The sequence below is a fragment of the Papio anubis genome, chromosome 1 (genome assembly GCF_008728515.1).
Source record: "Papio anubis isolate 15944 chromosome 1, Panubis1.0, whole genome shotgun sequence".
Classification (NCBI taxonomy): Eukaryota; Metazoa; Chordata; class Mammalia; order Primates; family Cercopithecidae; genus Papio; species Papio anubis.
This window is the reverse complement of record NC_044976.1, coordinates 216,954,674-216,979,502: the sequence shown is the minus strand read 5'-3', so window position 1 is coordinate 216,979,502 and position 24,829 is coordinate 216,954,674. Positions and strand designations below refer to the sequence as shown.

Here is a 24,829-nt window from a genome sequence, read left to right as displayed (position 1 = left end):
AAAAATTCCAGCTTACACAGCTGCATACACAATTTACCAAACTTCACATGACAAATATACTCTCTCATATATAAGATGTTCCAGAAAGTAGAAAAATGTAAAACAATGCCAACCCATTTAATCAGATTGGTAAACTTTCATTTCAAATTAAATAAATCAAATTTTAAAAAATCACAGGTCCAATTCAATCATGAAAATAGATGCAATAATCCTCAATAAAATATAAGTTAACTAAATCTAAAACTATGGTAAAATTGCATACATCACAATCAAATGGGTTTTATCGCAGAAATTAAAAGATAGGTAATTAGCAAAAATATTTATTAACACAATTAACCACTTTAGAAGTCTAAGAGAAGACTCATGAGGTTATCTCAATAGTTTAAAAATGCATTTGATAATGTTTGGTCCTTATTAACAATAAAAACCCTCAGAAGAGCTGGGTGCAGTAGTGTATGCCTGTAATCCCAGCTCCTTGGGAGACTGAGGCAGGAAGATCACTTGAGGCCAGGAGTTCAAAGCTGAGGTGCACTCTGATTGCATCTGGGAATAGCCACTGCACTCCAGACTGGGCAACATAGTGAAACCTCATCTCTACATATTTTTTTAAAAAGTAGAATCTCCTTATTTTGATAGAGGCAATATGCCAAAAACATAAATGCCACATATAAATGTCAAAAATACACAACAACCTTAATGAAAACAAATTTAGAAAAAAATTATTATGATCAGTTACAAGACAATGATGCCTAAGAATTCTGACATTGTTAAACATAATTATGCTATAAAACATGATAAAGATACCTATAAGATTTGTAAGAAACAAAAAAGAATGGAAAAATCTTTAACTTTATAGATGATATATTAACTATGTAAACCCAGTAGGATTAAAAAGCCATGAAGAAAAATGAGAAATTCAACAAGGCTAGTGGATACAAAGTCATCTTGCAAAATTCAGTAACATTCCAACAATAACAGGCTAGGAAAAAATGTCATTCATAGATTTATTACTATCGCATATGGTATCTAGAAATCTATCTAACAAGGAATAAAAGAAAAACAAAAAGTTAAAGCTCTATTAGAATACATTAAAGAAGATTTGAATAAACGTGGTTATAAATAATTGTTTTGACTGGTGTATTAATAGTATATCTTCATAGGCCAGGCGTGGTGGCTCACGCCTGTAATCCCAGCACTTTGGGAGGCCGAGGCAGGTGGATCATGCGGTCAGGAGTTCAAGACCAGCCTGGCCAATATGGTGAAACTCCGTCTCTACTAAAAATACAAAACTTAGACGGGCATGGTGGTGCGTGCCTGTAGTCCCAGCTATTCCATAGCCTGAGGCAGAATAATCTCTTGAACCCGGGAGGCAGAGGTTGCAGTGAGCTGAGATCGCGCCACTGCTCTCCAGCCTGGGTGACAGAGCAAGACTCCATCTTAAAAAAATATATATATATAAATATATATATATATATATAGTTTATCAGCATAAACATAGAAGAATTTGCAAATAGATCTCTATATTCACAATGTTATCCCAATCAAAATTCAAATTGGCACTTTTTATACAATACACAAATTCAGAATTTGTGTATAAATTTATATGGGAGGATAAAATCTTCAAAGAACTAAATGAATTTTGAAATAAAGACTAAAGAGGGTATGTGATGGACACTGCCCATGGGCGATGTCAACATTTATTTCACCCTCTTGCTAGTCAGAGGCTAGAAAGCAGCAGCTACGTTCCCCAGACTCATCTGCAGCCAATTACCAGGCTGCAAATTAGGTATTGCCCGAGGTAACAGGCCTCTGACAAGCAGGGTCAGGGCAACAGGAGCCTCTCTGCATCCGTGTTCTAGAGGCCATTCTCCAGCCTTCTCTAACACCACATCTGTGATCCAAATGACTGACACACACCAAGGTGACTCCTTGGGAATGCATTTACTTTCACTGAATTTCCTCTTCGTGTTGATTGTTCCTGATGAATTTCAGCTCTTTACCATCTCTTTGTTGGGGCTCAGAAAATGATACTCCAAAATAAAAGCCTCAGAAGCAGCTCTCTTTCTCCTGCCCTCCTCTCTGTGGCAACTCTTTTCTACCCAGGGCTAGCCATAGAAATTAGAATCCCTCTTCCCCAAGGTGATTGATAGAAACCAGAACCTCTTTTCCCCAAAGCCAGCCATAAAACTAGTCAGATGACTCTAACTTTCCCTCTATCTTTCTGGTAAGAACCGGCCATAAAGACATTATCTGACCTACTTTGTTTGACCGTAGGTCATAAGCCGCCATTCCAGAGGGTGTTCTGCCCCATACGCATAAGTAAGGAACCCGCACAGAGAGGTCAAGAAGAATCTAAACAGACAGAACAAGACTTGCTGGGATTTTCCACTCAGTCTATTAGCATTAGGTCATATCCTTTTTGTCCAATCATATTTCTACATGGCTAGCCAAAATTTGTTGAACCTAAGCATAGAAATGGACAGTTTCCTTTGCATCTTTGCATCTTCATTCTGAGGTTCCTGTGTCAATAAAATGATGATCAATAAATTTGTATGACTTTTGTCCTATTAATCTGCCTTTTCTCAACTGATTTCAGAGAACCTTCAGAGAACAAAGGGGACGTTTTCCTTTTGCCCCTGCATCTTCTTTGGTATATTTTAAGAGCTTGTTGTCTATTTCTCTCTGTGTCATTCCTCCATACTCACTGAGCATAGACATTTCTTCCTGAAATACATGCCACACTGCATTTTTCTCCAGCTTATAAATGTTCACTGCTTTACCACTTGGTACGTGCCTTTGAAGGCACTTCGTTATCAGACCCCCAACTTCATTCTCAACTTCTTCTGCTACTGGAGTCATCTCTGAACAATATGCTCCAATTATTGACAGTAATACTGTGTACTTGAAACTCATACATTTTCACAGGTTGTCCCTTCAGCTTGGACCATCTTTTCCTGCTTTGTAAGTCTGCCTAACATTTACAGCACAATCCAAATGGCAATTCCTCAAACATGTCCTTCCTTCCTGCTATCCCAAATCAGAATTCCATTCCTTCCTTCCTTTTATTTGTACAGTGCACTGTTTGTGCTTCTACCTAGAACACATTAGCACCTGCCTTATCTTAAAAAGAAGACATTGTGGTGTAATGGAAATGACGGATGACTTGATATCATAAATTACATGTTACATTCATAATTTTATAGCAAAGGCAACCTTGGCAAGTTTTAATTCTCTCTCAGTTTTAATTATCTGAGCCACGTAATGCCTATTTTTTTTAAAGCTGAGTCAGTGATTAAGTACGACGTTCTTTGAAGGGGCCTATCCATTTTCAAAATTTGCCTCCATATCCATTTTCCTTCCATGTTTAATTTTTTCTTGCCACCAAGACCACTGTCTTACCTAGGCTTTCCGTAAATATTGGTTAACTTTAAAAGAAGGGAAGCATTTTTTCTTCAGGGTAAATAATTGAATTTACCTCTCAGCACAATTGTGTCATTTTTCCTCCATCTACTGCCCAGACTCATGCTCATCCTGAACTTTGATGGGCCCTCTCCATCCATGAACCATTAAGCTTTTTTTTTTCTTTTTTTTTCTTTTTTTTTCTTTTTTTTTGAGACAGAGTCTCGCTCTGTCGCCCAGGTTGGAGTGCAGTGGCGCCATCTCAGCTCACTGCAAGCTCTGCCTTCCAGGTTCACATCATTCTCCTGCCTCAGCCACCCGAGTAGCTGGGACTACAGGCGCCGCCACCACGCCCAGCTAATTTTTCTTATTTTTAGCAGAGACGGGGTTTCACCGTGTTAGCCAGGATGGTCTCGATCTCCTGACTTCATGATCCACTCGCCTCAGCCTCCCAAAGTGCTGGGATTACAGGCGTGAGCCACTGTGCCCGGCCACCCTTAAACTCTTTAAGAAATAGGGATTTACTGAAAGACTAAATGAAGAAGTCAAGGGACAGTTGAGCTATTTAACCTGGTGAAAGGAGACGGCATGAACCATCAGGTGTGGGGAAGACAATCTGCTATCTCATAAAGACAGCTTCTCTGACCTATTTTGTTTGACCGAAGGTCATAAGCCACCATTCCAGAGAGTGTTCTGCCCCATACCCATAAGTAAGGAAACTGCACAGAGAGGTCAAGAAGAATCTAAACAGACAGAACAAGACTTGCTGGGATTTTCCACTCAGTCTCTTAGCGTTAGGTCATATCCTTTTTGTCCAGTCATGTTTCTACGTGGTGCCCACTGGAGCACAGGAGTGATATGATGAGAGTTTTGCCTTGGGTCTATTAATGTAGTCACATCATATGCAAGATTGTCTGGAAGGGGACTGGGAGAGTGGACAGAGGAGTGGGATGCTGTAGAACCCAACATTTAAGATTAAGCAAGATGTAAGAACAATAATGCCTGTCATCTGTATACATTCTATAAATTATGAAGTATTAGAAGAGTGTAAGGCTAAACATTACCAAAAAAGGTGTGACTAAAGTCAGAAGCATTCAAATGCATATCATGCATCCATAATTTGCAAGGACCTGACTGTTCATTCTCATACCAACCCACAAAGCTGATGGATGGAAAGTTAAGCTCTACACTCTCATGAAGAAAAAGAGGAGCAGAAAAATTCACGTGACAATTGTGTACGGTTGCCAGATGAATTACAAGATGCACTGCTAAATTTGAATTTCAGATAAACAATGAATAACTTTTTAGTAAAGTACAACCCATGTTATAATGGCCAAAATATTATATGAGGCACATTCATACTAAAAAAAATGTTTTTCTGGAATTTGAATATGACTTAGCATCCAGTATTTTTGTTTTCTACATCTGGCAACCTATCATGGTCCCAGAGTAAGGCAAGAGAAGGAGTCAACGGGGCGTCACTGTGTGCTTCTAGAGGATGCTGTCTTCAGGCTTAACCTTCTAGAAGCACAATGTACCTCACCATTACAAATGCATATGTTCAGCCTCCTTATCTCTGTTCTCTTTCTCCCAAGAAAGGCAGCACCAAGAGTTAAGACTCACCTGAGTTTTCGCAGGAGATAATTTCCCATCTTTTCACAGTGACTCGGTTTCTCAGCTCCTGAGTTTCACTCCACTTGGGGAAGTTCTGACCAAAGCACCAAGAGGAAAATGCATGAGGCAGGACGTTGCATCTGACCACGGGTTCGTGCTCCTGCCAACCACGAGCTGCCAGGGGCCTGCGCATGATAGAGAAGGCAGGAAGAGCTCGAAAGGGGAGGCGGAAAGGAAAGTGTGAGTGTGCGTGTGTGTGTGTGTGCCTGCATGTGCACACACACACACACTCATACACACACATGTGGACATACAGTGGGAAAAAATCAGGCTGAAACATGAGAGTGAATCTATCCAGGTTCACTTTGCTTTCAAGGAAATTGTGGTATCGCAAGACGAAACAAGGTAAGGACTTCCCTATTCCTCCGAAATGAGCATAATAATAAGATTACACAAGAATGGCAATAAGAGAGTTGCATTTTTGCTGGAATAGAAATGATTAATCTGGATTCATGATTTCTTAGGCAAACTGTTCATTATGGAGATCTGAGATCTCAAGATTCCAAATATGTTTTCCTCTTCCAAACATACAAACAGAAAGCCTCTTCTTGGGGAAAACAAAAAAAAAAACAACATTAGAAATAAAATTTCTTTTTGTGGCTCTGGCAATGATAATCAGATCAAATGTCAATAGCCTTTCCTCAGAGGTCTGATACTTCCAAAGACAAGATGGGAAAGAAAAAGAGAAAAAAAAGGATGAGAATAGAAAGTTATCAAAATTATTTGGGGTAGGTTAAGAAGCCGTTGTTCTGGTTGTCAACTCAAAGACTCACATGACAATGGGGAAAATGCAGGGCCTGGAAGACCTGTTGCCAGCATCTGGTCCCCCACTTCCTCCCCTACGCTGCCCACCAGAGCCACAAAGCACAAGCTGGTTCTAGTGATAATTTCGAGGCCACAATATCAGCGGCAGGAGATTAGCTAACAGCTGACTCTGAGCCGTGGCTGTCAGGAGACTGAAATCGCTTATTCATGATGTCTCCCGCCGAAGGATTTACACCACAGGTGGCTGATTTTCTTCAGCTTCCAACCAACACAAAATCTATTTGCTGAAATCAGAAACTATATGCTCACCTATTCCAACTCTTTTTTTATCCCAATGAGGAAATCAGGACTGAGGAAGTTTAATTGACTGTTAACCAGCAGCAGAACTCAGGAGTCTGGAGTGCTTTATAATTATTTATAAGTTTTGTATTATTTATTTATCAATCATAAACATAAGAAAAATATATTACAAGCAGGAATGTCACACACTCCATTTCAGATTTATGATTTATCTAATTCGTATTTGAGAACCTATGTACCAAAGTGCTGCTTCCAAAACTTTCTCATGTAAGCAAATCACCTGAGGATCCTGTTAAAATGCAGATTCTGACTCTTTCAAACTGGGATCAATATTCTGCCTTTCTAACAAGTTCCCAGGTGATGCCACCCCAGCCAATCCATGGACCAGTAAAGGCACTAAGAAGCATGTTCCACCATTGCTGGTCCTTGACCAGAAACATGGGCATCACTGAGAACTTATTAGAAATGCAAATTCTCAAGATCCAAACCTGCTGAATCAGAAACTCTCGGGGGTGGAGTCCTCCTGTTTCCTACTAAAATTTGAGAGCTTCTGAAATAAACCTTTGTTTCTCTTATCTGATTACTCACAAATAAGCGCATTAATCCTCAAATGCTCAAGTAGGTCCATGTTAGTTTTTAGGCACTGAATGACAGAAATATGGTAACACAAAAGGTTTCCATTTTTACAGCACTAACTCCCATTCTGTACCATCCTAGGATAAATTGGTCTGGTAAACAAATCTCCTGGAACTCACGTTCTCCATCTGTAGAATGGATAGGAGCTACGTGAAAGGGAGTCTTAGTAAGCCGTAGGTATTCTGCTTATTCTTATGGCCATGGCTGCTGTTTGAGAACAAAGACATGCACAATATTCAACTTGATTTAGATTCTCAGTGCCATGTAGAAAATTAAGTACAAATAAGAAAAAATAAAATATTTAAATAACCCAGAATCCTACTACCCTCAACTACTTTCTTGTGCTTTTTTGTTTGTTTTTGTTTTTGAGACAGGGTCTTGTTCTGTTGCCCAGGCTGGAGTACAGTGGCATGATCAGGGCTCAGCTGCAGCCTGTACCTCGCAGACTCAAGCGATCCTCCCTCCTCATCCACCAAGTAGCTGGGAGTACAGGCATGTGTATCACACTAGGCTAATCTTTTTATTTATTTATTTATTTTATTTTAGTAGAGGCAAGGCCTTGTTATGTTGTCCAGGCTGGTCTCAAACCCCTGAGCTGAAGCGATCCTCCTGCCTTGGTTTCCCAAAGTGCTGGGATTACAGGCTTGAGCCACCACATCCAGCCCCCTTGTGAATTCTGATGCACACATTTATCATCTTTGCTTTGTGAAAACAAACATGCACCCGCTGATTTAAAAATTTCCATGGCTCACGCCTGTAATCCCAGCACTTTGGGAGGCCGAGGCAGGCGGATCACAAGGTCAGGAGATCGAGACCACGGTGAAACCCCGTCTCTACTAAAAATACAAGAATGCTTGAGGCGTGGTTGTGGCCTGTAGTCCCAGCTACCGGGAGGCTAGAGGCAGGAAAATGGCGTGAACCCGGAGGCCCGGAGGAGCTTGCAGTGAGCGAGATCGCCCGCACTCCAGCCTGGGGCGACAAGCGAGACTCTGTCTCAAAAAAATTCCAAAAATAGGATCATCCTTTGCACGTGTTTTCATGCCATTAAATACCGTTTTAGGGTTTGGCGGTAGCGGTGGCTCGCCTGTAATCCCAGCACTTTGGGAGGCGGGCAGGCAGATCCACAAGGTCAGGAGATCCCGAGACCATCAACCTTGCTAACATGGTGGAAACCCGTCTCTACTAAAGCAAAAATTAGCCAGTGGTGGCAGGTGCCTGTAGTCCCAGCCTTTCGGGCTGAGGCAGAAGTCGTTTAGACCTGAGGGCTTGCGGTGAGCGAGAGATCCGCAGCTGCACAACCCACTCCAGCCTGGGCGAGCAGGAACTCAGTCTCAAAAAAAAAAAAATACTAAATCCATAGCATCATGTTTGAAATGGATTTCAGGACAGTAAAGGATCTGGTTTGGGTGATTTGTATTGAGCTTGTGGTGACGGTCATAAGACTGTGATTTCTCAGGATGAATGTGATTGAAAAGGTTCTCAGTGGGAAAGATGCAACATTTACTACAGGATACAAAATCCCTGTATATCTTCCTGGACTACAGATCAGCATTTTTACTTTAAGTCTCAGTTAAGTCAGTGAGAACCTCATCTTTTTGGTAAAGCAATTTCGGAATTTGTTGCATTATCAGAATGTTTTTGGCTGGGTGTGGTGGCTCAAGCCTGTAATCCCAGCACTTTGGGAGGCTGAGGTGGTGGATGACGAGGTCAGGAGTTCAAGACTAGCCTGACAAACATGGTGAAACCCCACCTCAACTGCAAATACAAAAAATTACCCAGGCATGGTGGCGCATGTCTGTAATCCCGGGAGGCAGAGGTTGCAGTGAGCTGAGATCAGACCACTGCACTCCAGCCCCAGGCAACAGTGTGAGACACTGTATTAAAAAAAAAAAAAAAGAGAGAGAGAGAGAGAAAGAGAGAGAGAGATGGAAACTATTCGAGGCAGAGGAACCAGCAAAGCTAAAAGCAGCATGGCAAATGAGAAACAAGGAGGCATGTTTGAGGAACAAGGAGGCCCGTGAGGCTGCAGTCGAGGGAGGAATGGGAGAAGTGGTGGGAAGTGGGACCAGAGAGGTAATGTGTGTGGAGGGGGAAGGCACAGACAGTAGATACCTCATGGACTATGAAACAACTTGCTGTATTTAGAGTCAGGTAGGAAGTCAGCGAAGTGTTTTCAAGTAAAATGGTTGTGATTTTAATACAAGTAATCTAGCTGAGACAGGGTGATTTGTTGTAAAAATGATTGTAATCTGGATATCTTTAAAAGTAGAGTCAATAGGATTTGCTGACAGATTTGATGTGAGGAACAGAGGTTGTGGAAATGAGAGGGGTCAATGTTTGAGGCCGAGGGCTCCCTTGATTAGGTCCAGACTTAACTTGCCTCACTGGCTTTAGTCACTTGCTTTTAGCCGGTCACTTGCTTCTAGTTTATTTTAAGATTTACATAGCTAAAGGTCACATAGCTAAGCAATATATAATAAAACTTCCACCAGTTTCCTTATAGATAACATCTCTCACGTCTAGATCACTGTGGTAATGACTGCTTAAGTTCTTTTTCAGGAACTAGGGTCAACTCTTGTCCAGTTCAAGCTAGCTGAAACCACTGGCCCCCAACTGGACCTGCATGAATGTCCAATGGGTGACCTTTGGATGTCACAGTGCCCAAAACTCCACCCTCAGATCATGTTAAAGACACCATTTTGTGAACATGTGTGCTATGAAGAGCCATGAAGTTTGATGATATTTGAGCAGATTACTGATTACTGATTATCTCAGTATCTTTTTTCCTACCCCAATCACATTTTCCTACACCTGGGACCACCTCACTCCTCTATCCCATAAATATCCCTAAAATTTTATTTTCAGGGAGATTGATTTGAGACCTGTTCTCCTGCTTTCTCACTTGACTGCCTCATAAATAAACTCATTCTCTGCCGCAAAACTCATCGTTTCAGTGATTGGCATACTGTGCCATGGGCAGAACAGACCTGGTTTGGAACCACATGGACTCCAAGCTTCTGGACTAAGCAAATGGAAGAACACAGTTGTCATCAACTGACAAGAGGAGCCTGCAGCTGGAGGAGGTCAGGTGTACAACAGGGTTCATTTTCTAAAGTGTTGCATTGGAGCTTCACATTAGCCATCTGTATTAGGCAGGTCGGGATATCAAAACAAAATACTACAAACTGGGTGGTGGCAAACAACAGAAATGTATTTTCTCACAGTTGTAGAGGTTGGAAGTCCAAAATCAAGATGCCCTCAGGGTTGGTTTCTGATGAGGCTTCTCTTCCAGATCGTAGCCATCTGCCTGCTTGCTGTGTCCTCATCTGGCCTCTCCTCTGTGCATGTGTGGAAAGGGAGAGAGTGGGGTAGGGAGGGAGGGAAGACAGCTAGTATTTCTCCCTCTTTTAATAAGGATTCCAATCTTATGACATTAGGCCACCACTCTTATAAACACATTTCTCATAATTATCTCCTTAAGGGCCCTATCTCCAAATATAGTCACATTGGGGGTTATGGTTTCAGCATATGAATGGGTGTAGGGCACAATTCGGTTCATAACACCATCAAATGAAGCTGTAGTATAGGTAGATATATGAATCTGAAGTCTGGCATAGAGGTGCTGGCCACGAATGTAATTCAGAGAGTCTTCAGAATATGGTTCGTATTTAGACCCATTAAACTAGATACTAACTAACATCTATGGGTCTATGTCACTTGATTTTTGACAAGGGTGTCAATAGAGAAAGTTCAGTCCTTTCAAAACGTATATCCAGTTCAACACAACTGGATCGACACCTGCTAAAGAATGAAGTTGGACCCTACATTACAGCATATACAAAAAAGTAATTCAAAATATATCAAAAGCCTAAATGAAAGAGCAAAAAATTATAAAACCCTTAGAAGTAATTATAGAAGTACATTTTCATGACCTTGGAAGTCTCACTGTTTTGTTAAATATGATATGAAAACCAAAAACAACAACAACAAAATAGATAAATTAGACTTCATCATTCGAAACTTTCGTTCATCAAAAACACATTATCAAAAGAGTTAAAAGACAATATACAGAATGAGACAAAATATTTGCAAATCATATATTTCATAAGGGTGTAGTATTCAGAGTATATAAAGAACACTTACAAAAAGACAAATAACCCAATCAAAAAATGGGCAAAAGACTTGAATAGAGATTTTTCCAAAGAAGACAAGTAAGTGGCCAAAAAGCACATTAAAAAATGCACAACATTATTAGCTACTAGGGAAACACAAATCAAAACCACAGTGAGATGCCACTTTGCATTCCACTACGATGGCCATAAAGGAAAAAAAAGATTGTAAAAAGTGGAAAACAACAAGTGCTGGTGATTATGTGGAGAAACTGAAACACAAATCGCTTGCAGAAATGTAAAGATGGTTTAGCTGCAGCAGAAAAGTTTGCTGGTTCCATAGTAAGTTGCTCATAGGATTTCCATAAGACCTAGCAATTCCACTCCCAGGTATACCCAATAGAATTAGAAACGGAGTTCAAACAAAAACTTGTAAGTGAATGTTCATAGCAGCTCTATTCACAATAGCCAAAAGGTAGAAACAACTCAAATGTTCATCAACAAACAAATCCAAATGTCTGTCAACAGATGAATAAACAAAAGGGGGTAGAGTCATAGAATGGAATATTATTCCTCTTTAAAAGAGAATGAAGTACTGAACATGTTACAACATAGATGAACCTTGAAAATATCATGTTAAATGAAAGAAACAAGACACAATAACATGTATAAGTCCATTTATATGTAATATCCAAAATAGGCAAATCCATACAGACAGAAAGCAGATTAGTGGTTGGCAGGGCTGGGGAGAGCTGGCAAATGAAGACTGACTGCTTGATGGCTACAGGTTTTCCATTTGAGGTGATGAAAAAGTTCTGACGCTTGATAGAGGTGATGAAAAAGTTTGTGAAAGAACTTAATTCCACTGACTTGCACACTTAAAATAGTTACAATGATAAATTTATATGTTATCTGTATTTTACCAAAATAAAAATAAATTGGTAAATCTAACTTATTAAGAAAAACATTATCTCATCACTGAGGTATACACCAATAATAAAATCAATGGGTTTTTTTTTTAGCAAAAGAGTCTGTAGTAGCATGTATCAAAATTAACAGAATGAGCAAATATCTCAGACTATCCCCCCCACTACATGATAGACTTGATTCTTACGCTCCGTAAGCAGTTTGGCAGTATACAAACCTAAAATAATATTCTAGTCATAAAAAAGAAACAATTCCGTGTGTGTAATACAATGAAATTATAATTATCCAATAGGGAAAGAAATCCCAAAAGCTTTTTTCCCTCCACTTTTACTCCCCTGATATATACCATCACCCTCAGGCTCCCTCCTGAAGGCTCCAGAGGTTACAATCAATGTCTCAGAATTATAAAGACTTTACGTAACACTTCACCCTTTGGGGTCTGCATATAATTTCTCATTCTGGAAACACCATGAGCCATTCTCACTCCTTTGATTATCAATTTTCTCACAAAATATTTTAAGTGCTTTCTTCTAGCTCAATCCCATTGTGATTTAAATACTTAATAATGTGTCCTTTAGACATGAATTTGAACAGAATCTAACACGTCTGCTACCACCGACTTAGAGATTTCCACTATTTGCGGGGCTTTAAAATCCCTTGGCTAATCTATTTTTTCAGTGCCACATGCACTGAATTCATGACTGTTATCAGTCTTTTTAATAAAATATTGCGCATTTTACAACATTTCCACCCTGCATAAATGGAGATGATGTTGCTAGCTCACCATTAGTAAGTGACATTTTGGATTTTGTCATTTGTTTGTTGTTGGTTTTATGGTATTTAAGATAAACTGGGATCTCAGACTTTCTGGTAATTCCAGTTAAAACTGATGAGCACTGATCCATTTAAGTGATCTGATTTTCTCATGTGGCCTTTGATATTTTAGCAGGTTGCCTATGCTCTGGGATACAGTTTGTGACTGCCTAGTTAACTCAGACAAAATTGGAACGCAAGATGTTTCCTTAACCTTCAGTATGCTATCTTTGTCTTAATGGCACAGTGTTTGGGTTAGGGTTGCATTTTGAAAGGTAAGTTTTTAATTGTGACAATTTTGGTGAATCTCTGTGGGTAAGCAAACCTCTTCCTTTACTGAAAATACTATTTTTGTACTAAGAATCTGAATCTTCGGCATAGCTCCAGTATGACTAAGCAGCCCTGGGGCTTTGGATAAGTTGCTAAACATTTCTAGAAGTAGATCAGATCACCACAAAGATCTTTTTCCTCAAAAATTCTACTAAACTATTACCTCATGAGTGATCTTGTAGTTCCTCTCTCAGCATCATTTATACATTTTCTGCATGTTATCAACTGTGAGTCAACAAAATTTTTATCTTTCCACAGATGGGACATAATACACCCACGGGTCATAATGCAGTCGTCAGTTGAACCTGTTGTTTTTCAGCTCATCAGCGGTGACTCTGTATACAGTACACCCACTTTGACTGTGTCATGACTCAGTTGTACCTAACTGTCCCAATCCCAGTTCATCTTTTCTTTCTCACATTCATATGTTGAAAACACTCACGTTCTGACAGGTCTCAACTACCTCCCTGATTTGTTTGTTGTTTTGAGACAGGGTCTTGCTCTGTTGCCCAGGCTGGAGTGCAGTGGCACAATCATGCCTCGTTACTGCCTTGATCTCCTGGGCTTAAGCCATCCTCTGGCCTCAACCTCCCAAGTAGCTGAGACCACAGACACACACAGCCACACTTGGTCATTTTATTTTTTTGTAAAGACACTCTCTCACTATGTTGCCCAAGCTGGCCTCAAACTCCTGAGCTCAAGTGATTCCCCCCACTTCAACCTCCCAAAAGTACTAGGAATACTAGGAGGCCCCCGGCTTGCCTCCCTGATTTGGAGGAGGTTGGAATTCTCCAGGATGCCTTCTCCCACAGTATTAATGCTTCCCTGGCCTACTATATACAGGCCAGATGATTGTCTCAGTATTCTGATACAGTAAGTCCGCACTGGGACAGCTTCCACATGTGAATTTTAACAAATGCCTGGAGTTTTCTGAGCCTTATTTCTATACATGCACAATGGAAAACCTACCTGTATTTTTAAAACTGAATGCACATGTCTGTTCATGTCTATTTTGTTTAATTGACTTCCAGTTACAGGGATAGATAAATTCTACTCTCTGGGATTTTAAGAAGGCTGACAGTTAAGTTCACAGCTGCTCTGTTCCCCAAATTTGGGTGAATCCTAACTATAATAAATTGATTCTTCTTTTTAAAATACAGGCTAGAATTAATGTTTTTGCAAAGAAGGACCCCAGAGGTCTTCAGGGACATCTGAAGCACACTGAAATTATCCAATTTCTGACTTTATGCACTGCCCCTGATAAATCGTGTTTGTTTTATTCCAACTGTACAAAAGCAGAGGATATCCAGACCCTTCTGCACGCCTCTGGCAGTTCCAAGAGCTCTTTCCTGACAACACTACTGAAAGTTTATGCTGAGTCCTTCCACCTGCCCTCATATTACTCTAGTCCTGCCTCTTCCACCCCACAGAACCTTTCTAGCAACCTGTTTCACGATGCACGTCCATGAATATTAAGGGACTACTGTGTATCAGACACTGGGTTAGACACTGGGGACCCAGAGGTAAACAATACAAAACTGTGGCTCCATGGAATTTATGATCTAGTGGAGTGAGACAGGTAGCAGACAAAAGAAATAAGAGTAGTTTATTTGTTATAAGATTATTGCCTTATATAAAAATAATTCAGGAAAGAGAAAGAAGGGAATTGTAAGGGTTTTCAATATTATATAATACAGTGAGGGAGGGCCTCAGTTAGAAGGTGACTTTTCAAAAATGGCCTGAAGAAGGTGAGAAAGGGGGTGTGTGGGTGTCTTGGGGAGAAAGCACTGTAAGTATAGCAAACTGCAGCTACAAGCCTTGTACCAAGACAATGAGGGTGTTGAGCAGCAGACTGACATGATCATATGTTTTAATGTAATCCTCTGATTCCTTTTGTAGGAGTGAGGGAAAATTTCACCTTTGTCCTCTGAAGTTTCACGGAAATCAACTGACAAAAGGCAGATTCATAGGAGAAAAGACATACACATTTATTTAATCATAGTTTTACATGACAGAGGAGCCTTTAGATGAGGATCCAAAGATACAGGAAAAACTTCCCAATTTTATGCTTAGGTTCAAAGACATTTGGACAGCCATGTAGAAATATGATTGAACACGAAGGGCATGATCTAATGCTGATGGACTGAGTGAAGAAGCCCAGCAAGACCCATCTGTGAGGTTCTTTGTGGCCTCTCTGAGCAGTGTTCCTTTTTTTTTGGTAAGGAGTAAGACCTGTCTCGAATGGAGGTCTTATGATCTACAATCCAGTAACGTAGGTCAGATAATTTATTTATGGCTGGTTTTAACATAGAAAGGTGGAGGGAAAGTTAGAGTAACATTTTTAGGTTTTATGACTGGCTTTGAATTTCTATGGCTAACCTCGGGGAAGAAAGAGCCAGGGACAAAAAGGCAGGAGAAAGAGAAACTTTTGCTTCTGAGACCTTCATGTTGGGGTATCGTTTTCTGAGCCCCAACACTTTTTTGAGAGTACTTGGAAGGGGAGCAAAGGAGAAGCAGAGAGATGAGTTAGAATATTAGATGAAAATTCAGATGATAAATGATGGCAAGATGGGCCAGTAGTAGCAGAGGTGGTGAGGAGGGATAAAAAACTGGACATATTTAATGACAGAAAAAAATTGCAGATGATTGTGGAATTTGAGAGGGCACAATTTTAATGCCTGTACAGTGGTTCATCACATGAAAGACCACTCTCTACCTGACTAACCCTTTATTGTTAAACATTTAGGTTGCATGTAGATGTTGTTACTACAATATTTCAATTTAAAAAAAACAGTGCTAAGGATTTTGCATAAATGTCCATTTTCTCCAGACAGTGAACACCCCCTAGTCTTTTATTATACAGTCCAAGTTGGCTGTGAGGAAGATAATGCAGTGCCATCCACAGAGCTGTTGAGTGGCTGCTTTTGAAAACAATGGCTATAAAATTTATTTTTAACCAGTCATGGTAGTGCGTGCCTGTATTCTCACCTACTGAGGAAGTTGAGGTGGGAGGATTGCTTGATCCCAAGAGTTTGAGGTTAGCCTGGGCAACACAGTGAGACTGTGTCTCTAAAAAAGAATAAGATAAAATGAAATAAAATTTACTTTTAATGTTTGCTAACTAATGTAATTGCTTGTCTCATGCCCGGTATGCCCTGTGCTCTTCCCACAGGTGGCCTTTTTCCCCACCCCCAGCATACAATGATGGAAATAGCCAATGTGAGTTCTCCAGAAGTCTTTGTCCTCCTGGGCTTCTCTGCACGACCCTCACTAGAAGCTGTCCTCTTCATAGTTGTCTTGGGTTTTTACGTGGTCTCGATCTTGGGCAATGGCATCATCATTCTGGTCTCCCCTATGGATGTGCACCTCCACACGCCTATGTACTTCTTTCTTGCCAACCTCTCCTTCCTGGACATCAGTTTCACCACAAGCATTGTCCCACAGCTTCTGGCCAACCTCTGGGGACCACAAAAAACCATAAGCTATGGAGGGTGTGTGGTCCAGTTCTGTATCTCCCATTGGCTGGGGGCAACCGAGTGTGTCCAGCTGGCCACCATGTCCTATGACCGCTACGCTGCCATCCGCAGGCCACTCCATTACATTGTCATTATGCATCCACAGCTTTGCCTTGGGCTAGCTTTGGCCTCCTGGCTGGGAGGTCTGACCACCAGCATGGTGGGCTCCACTCTCACCATGCTCCTACCACTGTGTGGGAACAATCGCATCGACCACTTCTTTTGTGAGATGCCCCTCATTATGCAACTGGCTTGTGTGGATATCAGCCTCAATGAGATGGAGATGTACCTGGCCAGCTTTGTCTTTGTTGTCCTCCCTCTGGGGCTCATCCTGGTCTCTTATGCCCATATTGCCCGGGCTGTGTTGAAGATCAGGTCAGCAGAAGGGCAGAGAAAGGCACTCAACACCTGTTCTTCCCACGTGGCCGTGGTGTCTCTGTTTTATGGAAGCATCATCTTAATGTATCTCCAGCCAGCCAAGAGCACCTCCCATGAGCAGGGCAAGTTCATAGCTCTCTTCTACACCGTAGTCACTCCTGCGCTGAACCCATTTATTTACACCCTGAGGAACACAGAGGTGAAGAGCGCCCTCCGACACACTGTGTTAGAGAACTGCTGTGGCTCTGCAGGCAAGCGGGCCCAAATTTAGAGACTCCAGTTCCTTCTGAGAAGGAAGATCAAGTTTACATAGAGCAAACTGACCTTGGAGGACGGGACACTTGGGATGTCGTTGGGATGTCGTTTTTCTTCCAATATTGTTTGAGCTCAAGGTAGATGGAAATCTGAAAGGAGTGTGCTCACACTATTTCCAGACCAAGAAAATACATTTATTGTTTGTTAATTATCGTAGTTTTGTTAAATTGCCATTGTTGGTTTTTGCTATATATACACATGTTGACTGTCATCTTGTTTTGTAAATTCCTTGCGTTGTTATACAGCTGTTTCTCAGTATCCGAATCGGGTGGATTCCAGGACGCTCCGTGGCTAAAAAAACTTTGACGATGCTGAGAGCGCACAGGGAGACCGGAGCCGGCCTGTTTCCCGGCGCCCCTGGAGCCCTCCCAGCCCTCGGCTCTGCGCCTGGGGTGAGCTGGTCCCAAGACAGGCCGCGGCCTCCGCCTTGCAGGCTCCGGAGCCCTCGCTGTGGCTCCCCCGCCCAGCCCAGGCCTTCAGGCTGCGGCGAACCTCTTCCTACCCCACCTCGGGGACCTGACGACAGCGGCGACCTCCCCCAGCCTTGATCTCCCGGTCCAACCCTACCGGCCCAGACCAAGATTGCGCCGAGCTGCCGGGATTCAGCGCCTTTGAGTGACGGCGGTAAGCAGGGAGGAAGCCGTTAGGCTGTGGAGGGCGAAGAAGGTGATCCAGGGGCGCGGGGTCGGCTGCCCGTTTAGGCCACGGAGCCGGCAGGTCCACATTCTGGGCGACCTCTTTGTCGCAGTTGGGCGAGACCTACCTAGTCCTGAAGGGTCGTATTTCCAAGACATTTTCATATTCTATCCATTATGTGTGTGCATTTTATTACTTCTCTATAGAGTTGACAACGCTAAGCTTTTTTGAAATGTCTGTTCCTTCCAGATGTTCTGAAGTACCTGATATATGTTAAAATTAGAGATAGTAAAATGACATATTTTGTAAATAACTTTTTGTTAAAATTCATACGAAATGTTATTTTGTGGGGGGATGGCATGGTGTTTGTGGACTAGTTCAAGGAAGGAGGGGATAAGAGAGGTGCAGAGAGCTCTACGCCAGTGTGCTAACAGTGAGGCGAGATTCACCATTGTTTCTTATGATTGTGCATTTTCTTTTACTTATCTGTGTATACAATGTATCTAAAGGACAAACGAGTTCTAATTTACAACACCTAGTCTTTCGAGATGTTAAAGAACTTCTGTCAATAGAGTAACCTATCAATAGAGTTCACCTCTCTCTATATATATATATTTAGTTTTTAATATAAGGAACTATGACTCTCTATATTCTCTCATGAAACTAGTCTACTTTGGTACTAGGATCTTCCAATTCACTGTATTAGTCAGGGTTTTCCAGAGAAACAGAACCAAAAATATATGTAAAAGAGAATATATACACAAATACACATACACACACACACACACACACACACACACACACACATACACACACATGGGACAGAGAGAAAAAAAACAGTAAAGGAGATCGAGAGTTAAGAAATGGGCTCACATAATTTAGGGAACTGGCAAGACCGAAATTTTCAGGGCAAGCCAGCAGGCTGTAAATTTTGACAGCTGTTGATGTTGCAGCTTGAGTTCAAAGTCTGGAGGCAAAATTCCCTCTTTTTGGAAGCAGGTCAGTCTTTTCTCTAAAGGCTTTCAACTGATTGGATGAGGCCCACTCACATTATAAAGGGTAATCTGCTTTACTAAAAGTCTGATTTAAATGTTAATCGCATCAAAACAGACAAACAAAAACAAACAAAAATAAACCCTTCACAGTAACACCTAGGCTGGTGTTTGAACAAAAAATGGGCACCACAGCCCAACCAAGTTGATACATCACATTAACCATCACACCAAATCCAAACTTTCAGTGAAATGAAGCAAAATTCTTCAATTGGATTATTATGCATCATGTACAAGACACTCTCGAGTCTTGGTTTCTGGACTCATGTATCAGGTTACGGTGGCTGCAGGTTTAGGGCATACACTGCAGCCTGTAGGAAAGTAGTCCTTATTTACACAGTATTGTTTCTCAGCTTCAATAACTAAACCTTCAGCAGGCCATTCCATCATTCAATAAAGCCCATTCCATCATTCAGTCAAGCCCACTGCTTCTGAATATTGAGGTATGAAGTAAGAATCATGAATTCCAAGGGCGATTCTATTGCCACTCCCCTTTGGCTGTGAAATATGTTTCCTAGTTACAGGTGACATTGCAGGGGATGCCATGGTGATGGTTAAGGCTTTGTTCATTATGTAAATGGTTGGGGCATGGAAGACAAAACGGTCCCCAGAATATTATTCTGTCCCTATAAAGACTAACATTGCTTACTCTATGCTCAAGAGAGTCCAAAGTAATCACTACGCTACTAGTCCAGCCAGACACCTGGAAATAGTGCCAAATTACATGCTAACCTTGGTGAGAGAAATGTCATAATGCTGTGCCCATTCATAGTTTCCATCCCTGCTTCCATGTTCAATTTCTCATAGGCCCAGTGAGCAAGCCTGCTGGCAAAAGAGATTGACTGATTATCTACTAGATGAGTCATCTTATCTACCATACTATCAAGATCCATCTCTGCAGTGGATGCCCTCTCCATGGGCATCTATGTAAGACAAATATCTTCATGATCTGTGCACTTTACAAGAAATTCTTCAATGTCCTCTTCTCCAGATTTGCCTGCCATTAATTTTCCAGCCTTGTTCTTCACAAATCTCTCACCAAAAAAACCTGTTATCCAATGCTCCTAAATCAGTGCATATCCAAACTTCTGTGCCCATCTCCTTCTATAAAAAATTAACAACCAGCTAAACTGCCTGTAGTTTGACCACTGGGAAGTTTCCCTTCCTCACCATCTTTTGGCACCACCTGGAGGGGTACTGTGGTATAATGCCATTTGCTTCTTTCTGTTGCTGGTGTATAATGCAGATTCATTTGTAAAGTGGCCCATACTTTTTCCTTAATAGTTGGCTAAACATGAAATATGAGTGAGATCATGCAGGATTTGTCCCTTTGTGTTTGGCTTATTTCACTTAACACAGTGTCTTCTAGGTTCATCCATGTTGTGAAGAGAGGATTCTGAATGCTCTCACTACAAAGAAATGACAAGTGTTTTAGGTAATGGATATGTTAATTATCTTGATTTGATCATTACACAAGTATACATGTATCAAAACATCATACTGTACCCCATAAGTATGAACAATTGTTATTTGTGAATTAAAAACAAAGTAAAATGAAATTTAAAAATAATTATACAATTTTAGGGGCTTCGGGGTGGGGGAAGGGGAAGTAAAAAGCAGACAGCAGGTACTCTAGGAGTCAGAGACACATAACATTAGTATGAGTTGGGAAGGGAGAAATCAAGTTATTGACATTTTTTACTCAGTTTAGAACCCAAAGACTGAAGAAACAGAAACAAATGGGGGAAATAGTAACTTTTAAAGTATCAGATAAAATTTTTAAGAAAGTTAAATACTGCATTTCTCACTCATATACGAAAGCTAAAAAAAGAGTTGATCCCATAGAAATAAGTAGAACAGAGGATACTTGAGGCTGGGAATGGATAGCAGTGGTGGGGGAATGAGAAGAGATTTGTTAAAGGATACAAAATTATAGCTCCACTGGAGGAGTAAGTTCTAGTGTTCTATACCACTGTGGGATGACCATAACAATAATATATTCTGTATTTTCAAACAGCTAGAAGGAGGATATTGAATGTTCCCAGCACGAAGAAACGATAAATGTTTGAGATGATGGATATTCTAATTACACTTATCTGATCACTATACATTATGTATATCCAAACATCACTGTTTACCCCAGAAATAGGTACAATTATTATATGTCCACTAAAAGCTAAAATAAAAAATGTTCAAACATTCAAGATCTGAAGAAAAACTTCAATCTGAATACTAAAAACTTTCCCTAACCTCTTGAAAAGATTAATTAAAAATCTCTGGAGTTTGGATGCACTGTAATTTTCCTCTGCCAGTTCATGGCTTTGTTTAAGCTCAGTAGTCAAGTTTTTAGAACCTCCAGAGAAAGCAATGAGGAAGTGACAGAAGGATCCTCTGGGACCCATTACCCCCAAATATCTGTCATCTTCTTGACCTCAAGGCTGGGTGTCAAGTCAGGACAGGAGTGCAGGTCCTCATCAGTTTATTTGGGGGTAACGTAGACCCTCCCAGAACCATGAGGACAGCACTGGCCTGACCATCCATCAGTCCCTGTTTGGCACAGAGGAGAACGATGACCATAGCTCACACTTTCCTCCAACTGCCTTAAATGCTCAGGCTGATTGGTCATGTGTTCACCCAACTGCTCCCTAAATGCTTAACAGAAAATGAAGACATCCTCTCCAAAACCCAAGGAAACACACTTGAAATGTGATTTGTGCCTCAGATTGGTATCCAAGAAGAAGTGAAAGAAACACCAGGCATTCCCACACAATTTCTGGCTCTACATCCAGTAGAACTATTGGATCTTCCAACACAGCCATCTTGAGGCAGTAAATCCTGAAAGTGAAAGACCTTTCTAAATAGAGTGAAGTCCCATCTTACTTGGACTTAAATCATAGTAAATAAAGAGGAAAATGCTTACATGCCATATTGGATACGACTTGTCTTTCAATGCCAGGTCCCTTTTCAGCCTAATATGTCAGAATTTTCTAGGCTCCATCTTTTCCTTTATTCCTCTTGCAGCAACCATAGGCTTTGATGGCTTCTCACAGAAGGATACAAAACCTGGATCATCCCAAACCTGCTCTGTGAACCCTCTACTTCACGTTTGGGTTTCCTCCCATGCTGCCCACTGTGAGGGTCATGCATCACCAGAGCATGCACAGCTGAGAAATGTGGAGAGTGAAGGACCCAAGCCACACTGACTATGGGGATGTAAGCCAGTGGAGACACACTTCCTGAAGTAAGATGCATTTCACAAAGCTCCCAGGTTCCAGAAGGATGGAGCACCAGTCACCCTTGGTCATGGCCAAACCCTCTTTGTCCTTGCCCTTTCCTGCTCTTTGGGATCACAGAACATGTGCACTGGACACAGCTTCTGCCTTGGAAACACCCAGACTAAGGTAATTTCTCACACACCAGTTTATCTTCCAGCTTCTGTCAGAACTTTAGGTCAAGTGTTGCGAGTCAAATACAGTAAAAAATATAAACTTTAAAAATTATACTCACCCTCAACATGGCAAGCTTCTCGTGGTAAGAAAGGAATGCAAGAATTGAGAAACCAACCCAGAGAATAGCACGCTCAAGATTTCTTGGCGAATAAATTCACTTAACAGATCATAGATATTTTCTCATCTCAACACATGCTGTGCACATGTATATTTCAAACCCAACGACCATGGAATTTTCTCATTTTCATTATTACAAACAAAGCTACAATAAGTTCATGTGTATTGAAATCTTTGCAAACTTGACTAGTAGCTCAAGATAAATTTTAGAATAAAAAATCAAATGGTATTCACATGTGTAATACTCTGAAGTGTATATTTGGTCTTCAATAGGTTTCCTGGCATACAACTACTAAAATCCTTAGATTCTTTAAAGTGGTACTTGTATGTTAATGAGTGGACAAATGGCTGGTAGTCCCTAGGTAGCTTCAGGATGGGAGCTGGACACCTGAAAGACCAAGGCAGAATTAGAGGGTTAAGATAGTCAGACCCAGCCCCCAACCTCCGTGGAGGGGAGAAGGGATGAATGTTAAGCAGATCACCAATGGCCAGTGATTTAATCAGTCATGCCTACAGAATGAAACCTCCATAAAAACCCTCAAGGACTGGGTTCAGAGGGCTTCCAGACAGCTGAACACGTGGAGATTCCTGGAAGGTGGTGAACCTGGAGAGAACATGGAAGTTCCACACCCTTTCCCTATACCTCGCCCTATGCACCTCATCATCTGTATTTCTTGCAATATCCTTTACAATAAACTGCTAAATGTAGATGCCTCCGTGAGTTCTGTGGGCTGCTCTAGCAAATTAATCAAACCCAAGAAAGGGGCTGTGGTCACCCAGACTTATTGCTGATTCACTGGTCAGATGCACAGGTAAAAAGAACTTGAGGCTTATAATTGGTTTTGGAAATGGGGAGATGTCTTCTGAGACTTAGCCATCACCCTGCATACTGGCGTTATTTCCAGGTAGACAGTGTCAAAACTGAATTGAAGGACACCCAGCTGGTGTCTGCCACAGGATTGATTGATTGCTTGGTATATGGGCTTAACCTCATCACCTTTAGTCATAGAAGTATTCTGTGTTGATTGTTGAGTGAGAGAATAGAAAAAGCACTTTAGTTTTTTTCCTCACAGAACATGTTGACATTATGTGGACATATTTAAATTTCCCTTCAGAGACCAAATTCATACTTTTGCCAATAATGTGTACAAAGGCATATATTCTCACAATTTCACTGACATTTGATTTTGTCAGTAACTTTAGTTTTACTTGTAAATCTTACCTCAGTATCATTTTATTTGGCATTGATTTAATCATTAGTGAGGTTTAACATCTTCTGGTATGTTTGGGGGCTATTTGCATTTCTTCAATAAATTGCTTTTTCTTAAATTTTCATTGTTTTACACTTTGCTTACTGATTTGTAGTGATAGTTGACATATGATTCTACACATCTTTGTCATCATGTAAGTGTTGAATCATTTTTCTAGTGGGACGTTTATCCTTTTGCTATGTTTTGTTTGTTTCATTTGTGGTACAAAAAGTTTTAAATGTTGTATGTATTAAACTCTATCAATCATGCCTTTATGCCTTCTAGTTGTGGAACTGTTCACTATTTCATTCAAAGAAATGAATTATTATTTAAACATCATTTATGTATGTGGCCTGTACTGAAGGCTGAAGATGCAGGAATAAATAACTGATATTCCTGCTTTCATGGGATGCAAAAGTTCCGGGAAGAGAGAATACTCATCAACAAAGGAAGCAAATGAGAATGTCGGTTAAGAAGAGATATGATCAACCGCCATGCAGGGTGAGCCTGGAGAAGGTGACATGAGGTCTAGGGCTGCCACTTGACTTCTCCCCTGAAATGAAGGAAGAAGTCACACAGCATGAGTATGGAGGGCATCCCAAAGGGAGGGAGTAGCCAGTATCAAGGCTTTGGAAGACGAAGGGCTTCATGTGTTGAAAGGCTGTTGTGGCTGAAATAGAGTAAGGGAAAGAATGGCAGGAAGTGAGGTCTGAGAGATCCCTCAGGCCCAGGTAATAAATGTCTTAGAGGTCCTAGATGCATGGAATTTCATATATTCAGACTATTTGGAAGAAGTAAAAGGCATGATAAGCCTTCATGCCTGGAGTTATGCTTAGAAATGGCCTCCGATCTTCCAGATTGTATTTATCTTCTTGTTTTATGGGTTTCTATTTTATGTTTAGGTTTTCAATTCGCTGCATCTGCAGAGAGAGAGAGAGAGAGTGTGTGTGTGTGTGTAAGACAGATGTTATTATTTTCCAAATCTTCAGTCAATAGTCCCAAAACAATTTATTTCACTAGTTGTATTTTTGTTATTAGCTTTAAATTATATCTTTACCATATTCAAAATTTCATATATGTGCAAATTTGTTTCAGGAATATCAATTCTATTAATATTTATTCATTTATTTTATTTCATTTATTCACATTTGTAACACACTTTTA

The 24,829-nt window shown here is 40.8% G+C and overlaps 2 protein-coding genes across 4 annotated transcripts in view; one reads left to right on the top strand and one right to left on the bottom strand.

The window, feature by feature from the left end:
• The window catches only part of GCSAML (germinal center associated signaling and motility like), a 50,401-nt gene that overhangs the window by 21,028 nt on the left and 4,544 nt on the right, over window positions 1–24,829 (bottom strand). The window contains exon 2 of one of the 3 annotated variants that reach the window (XM_021932247.2): window positions 5,023–5,198. The exons of 1 other annotated variant lie outside the window; for it this stretch is intronic. In XM_021932247.2, the coding sequence (XP_021787939.1) occupies window positions 5,023–5,051 (29 nt within the window). In that variant the 5' untranslated portion in view covers window positions 5,052–5,198. Of the gene's footprint in view, window positions 1–5,022; window positions 6,188–24,829 lie in introns of those variants that run through there. One more of the 3 variants, XM_021932249.2, reaches the window with a different exon arrangement.
• LOC101006921 (olfactory receptor 2C3) lies at window positions 16,115–17,633 on the top strand. The gene has a single exon (XM_031660392.1). It carries the CDS (start codon window positions 16,155–16,157, stop codon window positions 17,115–17,117), a length of 963 nt encoding a protein of 320 aa, XP_031516252.1. The 5' UTR covers window positions 16,115–16,154; the 3' UTR covers window positions 17,118–17,633.

What these genes read in the sequence shown, in the direction of transcription:
- LOC101006921 (XM_031660392.1), top strand. Translation starts at nt 16,155, where the DNA reads ATGATGGAAATAGCCAATGTGAGTTCTCCAGAAGTCTTTGTCCTCCTG.